Source organism: Neodiprion lecontei, chromosome 2 (genome assembly GCF_021901455.1).
Source record: "Neodiprion lecontei isolate iyNeoLeco1 chromosome 2, iyNeoLeco1.1, whole genome shotgun sequence".
In the NCBI taxonomy this organism is placed as follows: Eukaryota; Metazoa; Arthropoda; class Insecta; order Hymenoptera; family Diprionidae; genus Neodiprion; species Neodiprion lecontei.
In genome coordinates, this window is record NC_060261.1 from 33,108,537 (window position 1) to 33,120,964 (window position 12,428).

The following is a 12,428-nucleotide window of genomic DNA, read 5'->3' on the forward strand; positions in this document are numbered from 1 at the left end:
TTATACCTTTGGGCTTACAAAGAACGTTTATTTTCTTTCGCGGTTTTGTTTAGATGTTTTTCCAATCCCATTTCGTTTTATTCCTTTTTAAATTGTGTACCAACGCATTAACCTCTGGGTGATTAACTTTTACGCTATACATCACGAGTGGCTTGAAACAAATCAAAAAAAAAGAGAAAAAATTTATCATATATATATAATATTGTCCTTATTATATGTATAAGGTATTCAGATGTATAGTAATTGACTGCGTATGCATCATTCGTGTACCATTATCAAACATTCGACGTGGATACAACGTATTGTCCGTATCATGGTTTTTTCGAAAATAATGGCAATATTCGTGGCGATAATCACAGTTATACGTAATCATTATCGCTTCGTACATCAAATATCTGTCGTGGCAAGAACTACAGACTACAATACAATACCCCGTCCCTCCTCTAGTGTGATGATATTACATTGTTTATTTTTCAAGTATCTGATAAATTATATCGTAATATCGTTAATTACTACTAAGGTTTGCCAGTATGTAGTATTTGTTTATGTTAGATCTGATTTATTACACATACATTAAGATATATAATCCATGTAAGGATAACTTCTGAAGAATCTATTATAGATATAATTAGATATATATTTATATATATTTTATCATTTTTATAGTATATTTACATTGATTTAATTATGTATATGTGTATATCTACTTTTTATACGGACTTCTAAATAATATCTCTATGTATAAATTTTAGTTGTATAAGTATATAATTTTGTGTATATTATTCAATCTGATCGTATTTCTTCGTTCGCAACATGCATTTCCTAGGTGGTCTAAGGATCGATATTTATTTAAAAGTAAATTGTATCGTTATATTTTACGACCTCTGTTTCGATTCTGCAGTTTACTTTTATACTTTTTCAGTTTAGGCATCACTTGTTAAACTCTACCATATGATGCTGAATATTATATCGCCACCGTTATGCTAACGCTAACGTGACGTGACGATCGGTTAATTACCATTCAATTAATTATACGATACTCTTAACGTCTACAACTCTATAGCTATAATGTCTACGTATATGATGTAATATTTATTTTCAATATTTTTGACGTTCGATTTAACTTATTAAGGCTAACCAGTTTCAGTACTGGCAATTGTACAACATAATTAAATCAACGAAGCCGACGAAGTTCACCTAAGCAATTGAGGTTTCATCGCGATTTCATTGTTTTTATCTATTTCTCCTCGGCGCGCGTTGCATTTTTTTGTTATCTCCTTTTAGCATTTTTCTCGACTATCCGAATCCGTGGATAATTTATACACGCGCACCTACCTCATATCATTTGATTATTAATCTTACAACGTTAACAGGAGACAACGTTGATATAATTCCTTTGCCGATCTTTCTCGCATTTGATTTATTTCTATCCGCATGCGTGCTCTTCGTCGTTTCACCATCTGTCATAGCACTGTTTTACAGTGTGTGATACGTAAATTCTATATAGGTACGATATCCTATCCCTATTCATAAGAAAAGGCCTCTGATTGAAGTGAAATAATAATGAAGATGACGATAACAATAATAACTCGGGAGTAATATAATTATTTCGACGATAACAATCTATGTAATACATAGCGCATACTATATATACCGTTACAATATCTTAGTTCTTTCCTGTTTCGCCGAATAGCCGATTGCTTCTTACTAATTGTAAATTCGTACCATGTTTTGATCACTCAACACATCTCAACGCCCACAGGATTCCGTCACAGCTATTGCATTTCATGTACTTGTGTAGAAATATTTTAAACGATGTTTGCTTTCACCTGAGCATTACCCATCATCACTTTATTCACGAAGTTGACTATCGCTGTTGCGGGCTGTTGTTCCGGTTCAAGCTCGGCGAATACGTGACACTGGTTGTCCGATTTGTGGGCCGTTTTTCGAGCCACGAACCCGAAACACCGACTGCAAATCATAAAAATCGTATGCGTTGCTTTAAATATTTGTACGCTGTATGTGTTATCAGCATAAAAGATAGTCGTGTAATTTGCGGGATTGCGAATAGAACTAGTTTCTCTAATTTACTATGTCAATGGTTTTTTTTTTTTTTTTTGCGGTTTTCAACTTTCTTCGCAACTTTTTTACTTCGTTTATTTACCTTGCTGTGAAACCTAACGTTTACTACAGCGTTGCATACGTATAATTTATGTTATTATTGAGTTCTTTCGATTAAATCGTTAATGGTCATCGGCATACCGAATAGTGATCCCGTTCGTATTAAGTAGAACAAACGACTTTGCTGTACTGTATTAGCTACCCGACGCGCCATATGCTGGATATTATTCATTATACCAGGTCACTCTGCAACCGGACAAACTCGATGAGACTGGTGTTACTAGTGAAAAAACGAATCGACGAAACAGAGAAGAAAAGGAAAAAAAAACTAGTTATTATACAGGCTGTATTTCGATGAACTCAAGTTTAATAATTTTGGCTCGAACGCTCATATATACGGGTGAAAATGTAAAAACGTGCCGGCACGTAGAGAAAGAGGTATGCTATCTTTACTGACAGTCAAATTTACTACATGTTTTCTCCTCTTAGAAAAAAGTTTTTAACAAATGTCTGAGATTAGCAGCATACAGTTGGCATCGAAACAATCTAAAGAACGTAATAAAAAAATTGCTTAAGTGACTTTGAATTTATTAAAGCCGACTGTCAAGCGCCGGTCTAGTTTCTTTGAGATTATTTTTTCTCTCTCAGTAACCGGTTGGCAAAATTTCATGAAACGTGATGAAACATGTTTCCAAGTTGAATAAGACTAATTTTTCGATAATTTTGTTTTTAATACCGAACTATGTAAAGAATTCCCAATAATATTTACCGAAATAGCAATATTATTGTATAAATCAAGCTTACTGAGAGGTTTGGCCCTGCCCGCTTTCGGCTACGAAGTTCCAGGTCCGTTCGTCGACGTCGAGACCGCAGTAGCTGATGTTATTTGTCGGATAATGTCTCCTGAAGAATAGTTTACGGGCGTTATCCGTCAGGGTGATACCCTGGGCCGATACCTTGAAGTGGACTACAGTCGCAGTTGGTAATGGCCGCTGTTCGAAAAGCGTCGTGACAGTTTTTCTGATCGCTTGTGGCCCCGTCAAAGATTCAGTATCGATTGTGAAGAGGTAGAGGACGTTGCAAGCTGAAACGATTCGGGCATTCCTTAAGTTTTGCAGATTACGCATATTGCAGGTGTTTTTTTTCTTGTAGAAGAAACAAATTTGTAGTTTGGACAATCAAATTTCGATGAATCAACCTCACCACTGGTTGGTTTTTCAATTTATTGAAAAGAGAAAGAGCGAGACAGCAAAATATTATACGCGCAGCGGTAAAAATTTTATCAGCAGAAGTAGTCGATAAAAGAGCAATATTAAGATTGCAAAGTGACGTAAGTCTAAAAGAATTTCTAGCACATTATACCGACATAGAAGGCAATCGAATAGCTCAATTCAACAAATTACGAGCTAACTAAGTACGAACTATTTTTTTCTAAGAATTTTTAATTTTACGAAATTAAATTATATGATATATTCTAGTAAGACTGGTAATTCCGTTATATGACCCAGTGAATTCATCAGTAATATTATTTTCACCGTAATCAACCTATTACTATGACTTAAACGACACGTGTATAAGACGTGCAAGAAAGTCAAATCGTCAAGAATCAGGAAAACCACTTTTATCACGCTACTCGGTAAACAAGACTTTGCCCGATAATTTCTCATTCAGTTACTTGGCAAATATTTCTTCGAACAAAATGAAAGGGTTTTGCACGATGCATTTGAGTATCGGTGAAAATATGAACGTACAAGGATGTACGTTGATGTACGGGTCTAAATTTCAAGAAGTAGTTCGCGTTACAGATAGTGCGACAATAGTATGAAAAAATTGTTAAATTTATTGAAAAAGGAAAAAGACTCACCCGCCCCCTGAGCAAGTAGCTGCTGAGCGCTGCTCGTTCCCGGTGAGTCGAGGGCTCTGGCGGCGGCTTCCGGTTCGGGAAGAAGCAGCTGGCAGGGTAAAGCCATGGCCATTAAACTGTGCTGATAAACGAGGGCCGAGAGCGAGCTGAAGACCGGTTCGTTAGCGCATCCCTTTAGACGAACGCCTCTCGATGTCGGTTCGATGAGAAAATGCCTCACTAATTCGCTCGCCGGATCCCGAGGGCTGCTCGGAGCTCCTGGAGGCGGCGTCGCCACCTTAAGGGCGAGCCCAAAGGCCCCGGGGAAGGAATTGCTGTCGCGAACAACGAACATCCCCGGAGTCGCGTCCTTGAGCATCGCGATCGCTGGAGGAGATAGAATTATAGGGGGTGTTTTTAGAAACGTGGTCGAACTACAAACGAGCCTCGATTATCGATTAATCATTTTGCCGCCTCGGTAATTACCTTGTTCTCTAGAAATGTTCGGCTTGTACCAAATCCGGCTTGTGTCTCTGACGAACTTTACATTGGCATCGGCAACTTCCTGGGGTTCTGTGTTTGAGTGAACGCTCGATCTTCTGGATCCGTAGTTATAGACCTTGGGCGATGACTGACCGCCGCTGTTTATTGACGAGTATGATATGGCACTCTGGAAATGAAATTTGGTAAGATGAAATTTTCTCAAATAAAAGCTTGATTTTCAGCTTCATTTAATTATTTGTTCGATCAAATCTTTCCCTTCGCCGTACCTTTGGACTCTGGGCGAATTCTATCTGCGTCGGTGTGCCGGGGCTTTGATTACTTATCGTCATTTGAGACTGACTGGCGTACTCTCCTCCGGGAGAGACAGGTCGATCCTTGCTGAAAATTTACGTATATCGTATGTATATTTAGACAGCGTTATTTTGCTCGTTTTTAATTGATCAATGGTGCAACACTCAGGTGTGAGTCATTCCGTGAAATATACACAATAAAACCACATTTCAGGTGCATGGCAGTGTACGTAGGTATATTTATATGGGTATTAGGTATATACATGTGGAATGACGTACGCTGTTAATCGTGCAACGATAAAAAAGATGAAATTAAAAATACGTCAATTAAAAATTATCAATCAAGAAAATCTTCTGTACTTCTGTCAAAGGGATTCGGTAGTCATTCGCTGGTCATTGCAAACGACGATAAATTGTCAAACATTTTTATATGTTATAAATGACAAATGAAAATTCACGTTAAAAATGAAGGACGCCGAATCCCTTTGATCAAACTGCACTGGAGTAAATATTTTCTTCGTCAGAGTATTGCAAAATTCATTGTTTATTCACAAGATGCAAAGCTGAAAGACAAACGTTAGCCGAGAAAAATCTGTATACATATTGTATAATATATTATAATAATCTGTAAGAAAAGCGTGAAAGATTGATGTCAGTAAATTTTGCAAACGATGATAATTATACTTCATTATTTGATGCCATAAATTTGAATTAATGCATTAATGCAGCATCTTTTTGAGTAGATATTTCTGTATCAAAATCTATCTCCTGGCACCTGGATTCAGGCAACATTGTAACTGAATATTTTTTAGTTTCGGTTGAATCTTTTCCTCTTTAATCTCATACCAGTGCATGATGATCTAAAAAGATTTTGATTGAGATTGCTGGCCGATCGATCGAGTTAGAATTCAATGCTGGCGGTGTAACATTAAATTATGTTAGTAATACAAGAATCAAACGGTGAAACAAACTCGTAACACTAAGAATAAAATCGTGAACAATGATTGATACGAAATTATGGCTAGACATAGGAAACTGATGCTTGTGAAATTTGCCTAGCAAAAAATGATAGACATAGAGGGAGACAGAGAGACAGATAGAGAAAGAGGGAGAGTCAGAGAAATAGAAAAAGATAGGGGAGAAATAGAATTGAGAAATTGCCATAATATACGGTGATCGAAGCTGTCTCCCCTGTATTTTCTTCGTGTACTGTGTATTTTAAATTTACCTATAATCGAACGACGCCGACTGGTTAGTGAGCGGCCATCGTTTGTTATTCGTTTGCTTTAGCGATCCGCTTGCTGGGAAACTCAAACGTCTAAAATCACCAAGATAATCCATTGTCTCTCGTCATTTTCTCAATTAAAAATTATCAACTTAAATGAATATAGCACGATATTCAAGAAGCTAATTATTTTCATTACCACCCGCATCGGTATAAAATAATTTATACGGTATGGATCATCATCTATTATCAAAAATGACAAATATTCAATCGCAAGATAATCCAAATTTCGAACAGCTATTTCTCGCGTGAAACGAATTCATATTCTATTTTGGAAATTAGTTCAAATTTTGCACGTCAACGGCAAGTACTTAGATCCCTTTTACTCTGTAAAATTCATCGATCTGTTCCTATGGTTGAAAAATTGGTGCTTGTTTTCTTTCGCTCGAAAATACATCATACCATCAATCGATATAACAATGGATCAAAGTACTCCATTTTAATGGTGGGAATGATCTCAATGAAAAAAAAAAAAAAAAATCTGCCCAAATTTTTCAACACAAATAAATAACTCTGCAATAACAGATGTTGCGTTACAGGTGTAAGATTGAAACATTACTCGTCTGATTACTCTAAGAAGCTGAGATAAAAACAGTAATTTCTCTTACCGCTGGGTTGTCGGACTCTTGGGAGGCAATCCCGTCTCTCTGGATATTTCTCTTCTTTCCTCGGCTGTGAAAACACGCTCGGTTGTGTAATTCCCGTAGTTGCCATTCCCGTTGTAATTTCTAGTGTCTTCCGGCCCGTTGTTGTTGTCGTTGTTGTTGTTGTTGTTGTTGTTGTTGTTCTTGTTGTTTTTGTTATTGATGTTGGTGTTGTTGTTTATCGCGTTGTTCACGCTGTTCGAAGTCGCGTAAATCTTATCGCTGGCGAATGTTACCGTCGGCGAGGCGTTGTTCACGTACGGTGTTCGCGGGTGAACCGGAAATGCTGGGGTTTGCGGCCGCGACGCTGTACTTCCTGCTCCCGCGCCTCCTGCTGGGCTGATGCTCCTCTCCGTCCACGATGATACCGAGTCATTGTGGGACTAAGAAATCGCAAAAACGACACAGGATTACCTCAAAGTAGGAGGGACTATACACCGAGCTTTTTCGGACCGGGAGTTTTCCGTGAAACTCACCGTTCAACGCCAGCAGATAGGCAACCGGATCTACCTTTTGTATCGACGTATATTCGGTCCGTAGCTTCGGTTGCCTATCTGCTGGCGTTGAACGTCAAGTTTCAATGAAAACTCCCGGTTGAATTCGAATCTCAAGTTTATTTGAAGAGATATTATTATTGTTTTACTTCTAATTGCAAACAAATTTTTCTCTCGGGACGAAATTTCGGCCGGCTAGAGTTCCTTGAGAATAAAACGAGAAAATTGCAGAAATCTATCGTTCGAGTAACAATTGGAACAAGATATACCGTGTATGTATAAGAAAGAGAAACACGCGACGAAACTGTTAGATATGAACTCGGTTTTAGAGAACAAAGAAAACATCCATTTACTGAATCAATGAATGATCGATGGTTCGATGCAGATGTAAACTATGTATCGGCAATTATACTAACGGGCTAAATAACATACGTATATGCTGAAAATGCTATCCACCTCTGGGTGCGTGTGAGGTGAAAATTGATTATGAGAAAAAAGGTCGTTTTGATTAGGTGAGAAGAAAAAGAGAGTCACAAAGATTAAAAAAAAAAATAAAAAAAACAAAAAGAAACAAAAAACTACTGCGTTAAGAATAAGCCGAAAAATGCGAAGCTTTATCTAGCAACAAACCTGCCATGCTTTTGGCGACTGGTTAGGGGAACTGTTAGTTGTGTTTGTCGATGTGGCGCGGGTATGCAGTTCGTTCTTATTAGTAGATGAGGTGGTTCTGACGTTCGATATTTCCGCCAATGACTGAAATAGGCTCACGAGCGGATCCGACGTCGCGTTATCTGCCCTGTTGGCGCTGGAATTTGAATTTGCAGTTCCGCCTCCGGAGTTCTGAGCCGGTTGGTCATCGACGGTTTGCAGCAATCCCGACTCCTGAGAACCGGGGCCCGAGCTGTTTACCGAATGCAATTTGCTCGAGGAGTAGACGAAGTTGCTTCTCGACTCGTTGGGCCGGACTTGATACGAGGAATTTTCGTTCAGCGCCAAAGCGCGGTGGTGCTGATTAAGCAGAGATTCTGTCCTCGCGTAGCTATCGCTTCGCGATTCCGGCTGCGGCGGTGAGTGTCGTTGATTTTCACCGTTCGCCTGTTGTTGTTGCAGCTGCTGATGCTGATAATGTCGGCTCAACGTTTGCTGGAAGGCATATCCTAAGGGAGCAGCTGCGAGAGCTGATCTTGGGGACATCGGGGGACTCTGTAACGCGCAAGCGAATTTTCTATGGTTCATAGCCGGCATGCAGCTGCAGGGATCCGTGCAATACGCGTTATGTTTATAGTTACACGTCGACATTTTTTTTTTTTTTTTTCCAACGTAAATTTTTCCTCCACCCTTTTCGAGAGAACCGCGTTGCTCAGGGCGTAACTCAGATATACTTTACATCTGATGATCTGACATTTCTAAAATCGTTGAACAATGTTCTTTTTTTTCAGATCAAAGTCTCTATTCCAGGCTATTCTTGTTATTATTGTTATTACTATTTGACAACATGTTATTTTCCAATTGAATTCAACTGCATTAAATTAGTTTCGTTTTTCCCATGCTTTGTTATATTCCGATTAGACGGACTGAATCGCGAAATTCTAACCGAACAACTTGGGCGGTAAGAACTCGAACTTGCGTCCCTCGACCGATATCTTCATAATTGTGAAACGTTGTAATCGATACATGTATGGAGGATAAAATATGCAACACTAGAAGGTTGTGCCTATCGCTAACAAACGCACATTACAACTTCTATTATTCCTACCTATAACACGTATATAATAGTAAGTGGGTTGAGTTAATCGAAGCTGTAGCGTATAATAAACTATTCTACGCGTGACGGTAAAAAATAATAATATTAAATCATTGCATGACATTGCGTATAAGATCTAGCAGCCATCTAAACGCTATTTGATAGTGATGTGAATAAAGCTCAATCTATTAGTGCTCATTATTAGGTATATGTATATTATATATACCGATATGTATATGTAATAACGACAATAATAATAAAATAGAAAGACGAAAAAGGAGTTACGTGGGAATTGTATCGGTATTCAGTTCGTTATTATCGTAATCGGTCATTCGGTTTCTGTGCAATATCTCCTCTCACCTGAGTCTCGCTGTTCTTCCTCAATTCGTAGCCACGTTTAACTCCGACGAATGGACGTTCGTTGAAACTTTCCGCACGCGGACGACCGCCAATCAGGGTACCGTTGTTGTACTTACGGCTGCTCGACCTCTGCGGAAGCAACGGACTAGCCGGCGCCGAGGTGTAAGTCGCGGATCGTACTTGCGGCTGAAATTATTGAATCGGGTTTGTTGGTTCGAATATATTTCAAAGCTCAAATTTGTCAGCTTTTTGAATATCGTCAGCTCACCTGCATCGTGTAATTTATCGTCCAGGCATCGTCGTCGCCGTCAAGAACCGCCGAATCGCTGGCGTATCCGTCCTGCCGGACTCTTCCTCGCTGCACGGTTCTCAGTTCGCCGATAACCCGGTTCCCCGATTCCTGCCGCCACTGTTTGCTCGGGCTCCTCTCGTCCCTTCTAGCAGCAAGTTTGAGCTGCTGTTGTCTCAGCCACGACAACCTGTGTCGAACAAGCGGAAGAAAAAAACAATCATTGTAAAAACGAAAGCGATCGAGCGAAGAGGAGACGAGCAGGCGAGAGAAATTGGAGATCGGGAGGATGGGCCCGACGGAATGATCGATAAAGAATAGCGCGAGCCACTCTCCCGGCTTTATAATAAGATATATAGGAGTAATTATCTATTGATTGACGAGGTCGTCTCGGGCCATCGCCTCGAAGCAATGGACCATGTAGCTCCTTAATGTCGAAGCTTGCGTCATTCCCGTGCAAAGGTCTTTTAAGGTGGCCTCGCGTTGTCAAGAGTCGCGAGACAGTTTCGTTGGACAAAGAAAATGTCGCCCAGCGTCAAATCTCGTTACTGTGAGGTCGAGATTTTGACGAATCTTCGACCGATTTTCAACTGCGTTAAATTAGATTGACAAATTTATTACCTACTAATTTTCAACGTTTTTTAACTCTGATTATTCCGCTCCTTATTACGTATAACAGTATAGCGGTAATTCGGAGACGTAATTTTATACTGCTGACGTAATTTATCTCAAGTTTCTCATGGAGAGAGGGAAAGAGAGAGAGAGAGAGAAAGACAGAGGGAGCAGGGTAGCAGAGAAAATAATCGGGATAGCTGTCGAGACGAACGAAGCGGTGATAACCGAGCAATTAGAGGAACTCGGATAATTATCACGTAGCAGAACACAGGCTCAATGAATTGGAAGACGACGCGTCAGAGTCGCGCATATAGGCAAGTTATGTGAATCGGTGTCTTAGTTTATCAGGTCGTAATTACACCGAAGGGTGAAAATCCGACCGTATATTCCAACGAATGAAAAATAGTTCCGTTAAAAAATTTTATTCGTATCTAGAGAGAAAAAGACAGTCATAATTGTCGTAAATCTCATGAAGAGATTTAAGGCTATTCACGTTTTTTGTTTAAATATATAACTTATTCAGGTAATATCCGAAACTCACGTTTCGTATTTTCACAAATGTTCCGATACGTTTTTTCACCTTTCGATCAACCTTATCATCTACTTCCGATCCGATTTTTTCTACTTTCTCACTTCAGGCATTCTCCAATAATTCCAACCGATCTCGATTATAACCAATCGGTCCTTATTCGGATTCGCGCATGACTAAACCGATGAATAAAACGCAGGTAAACACCATTCGGAATGGTAGATTCCGTGCCGATATTACAGAATCGGGTCGCAAATCGTACAAACAAAGCAACAATCTGCGCGGTTCAATTGTGATAAGCGATTGCATATGGATACAGTATAGCTGTGCACATTTTACCATTATACATATCGGAGTAATTATCAACGGTATACCGTACCGTCTAGGTGATATTTCATAATAATTGCTGGTATCGGGGTAAGCTGTTATTTATGCAATATTGGGCGTGTGTAACGTGTGCTTCAATCGTGTGGGAGGAGGTTCGCTGCTATCCGAGAGAACGCACAAGTATACGTATATAATTATATATATATATATATATGTACGTTTGAGGTATCGGCGGTACAGTAGATTATTATACCCACACGGTGTACCGAGAATGCGGTTCAGTTGCAACTACGCGAATCGGAGGACTGGAGTCGTGCCATTCCTTGGACTCGTGGGACAAGGCATGACCCACACCATGGCACGCGGCCCATACCGGTTCGCTGGTTGCCACCATCAAAACTCATCGTAATCCGCGGTCAACTTCCTTTATGGCGCATTAACGTGATAGTTCGCTTCGAATAAACAGGGTAAATACGGATCCTGCATCGCCTCGGGAGCGTGGTAATAATTTTAATATACAGGCCAGGGAATCCAGTTTCTTCACTTTTTTTTTTTTTAGGTTCAATTGATACACACGTGGCTGAGCCTTGGTGTATTTTTTCAGCATCATTCATGATCTGAATCTTACCTTTGAGATAACGAGTACACGAGTGCCAAATATTTTTACTACATTTCTCGGCGATGGAAAAGTTCCATTTATTTATACTCGTCGAATTTGAATCATTTACGAGTTTCGTGGTACAAAAATCTATCGGTACAGTATCTGGTTTTATCGTTGAAAGAAGAAAAATTGTTGTTTGCTTGGGTTATTTGGTTTTTACGAATAAAATTTATTGTGACCGCAACTATCATCGTTTCATCTCGTTACCTACAGGGTCTGATAATTGTCCATAAGCTTGTTCCATACGTAATTCATGTAATTACTGCTGCGGACAACAGTTTCGTCACGAACGGCGATGACGAGCTAAAGCTTATTCGCTTACGAGATATCGTGTAAATAATTTAATCGCGATTAGTGTATGATAATTCGTATAAGTCTAGGCGTATATATACACAATGTTCCCGAGAAAATGGTCGTATATTTCTCGTTATCATCCGCAAGCTAACGTTTCTATTTATAACTCGATTCTCTATAAATATAAAAATGACTCGCTATATAAAATATACCGTGCAAATTACACGATACATACAACAAACAACGATTCCACGTGTCGCGAGTTGTATGAATTTTTCGACATGGAACCGTGGTAAAAATTCTGCCCATTAATATTACCCGCGATAATTATTCAATTTTTTCTCTCCGTATATATCGTACCGACCTCAAGTTCATCAACGCGATATTCAGTTTACTCCGCAAACGAGAATTTGAAAAATCACCGACAG

General features: G+C 39.3%; 1 protein-coding gene across 11 annotated transcripts in view; it reads right to left on the reverse strand.

The window, feature by feature from the left end:
* Positions 1-12,428, reverse strand: part of LOC107222459 (tensin-1) — a 99,797-nt gene continuing 87,369 nt past the window's right edge. For 8 of the 11 annotated variants that reach the window (XM_015661838.2, XM_046732760.1, XM_046732757.1 and 5 more), the window contains 10 exons: positions 9,554-9,764; positions 9,286-9,471; positions 7,812-8,384; positions 6,652-7,070; positions 5,987-6,076; positions 4,735-4,846; positions 4,451-4,634; positions 3,986-4,351; positions 2,926-3,205; positions 1-1,971 (listed from right to left, as the gene is read on the reverse strand). In XM_015661838.2, coding sequence (XP_015517324.2) covers positions 1,809-1,971; positions 2,926-3,205; positions 3,986-4,351; positions 4,451-4,634; positions 4,735-4,846; positions 5,987-6,076; positions 6,652-7,070; positions 7,812-8,384; positions 9,286-9,471; positions 9,554-9,764 — 2,584 coding nt within the window. In that variant the 3' untranslated portion in view covers positions 1-1,808. The remainder of the gene's footprint in view (positions 1,972-2,925; positions 3,206-3,985; positions 4,352-4,450; positions 4,635-4,734; positions 4,847-5,986; positions 6,077-6,651; positions 7,071-7,811; positions 8,385-9,285; positions 9,472-9,553; positions 9,765-12,428) is intronic. The other 3 variants (XM_046732756.1, XM_046732755.1, XM_046732765.1) reach the window with 3 other exon arrangements.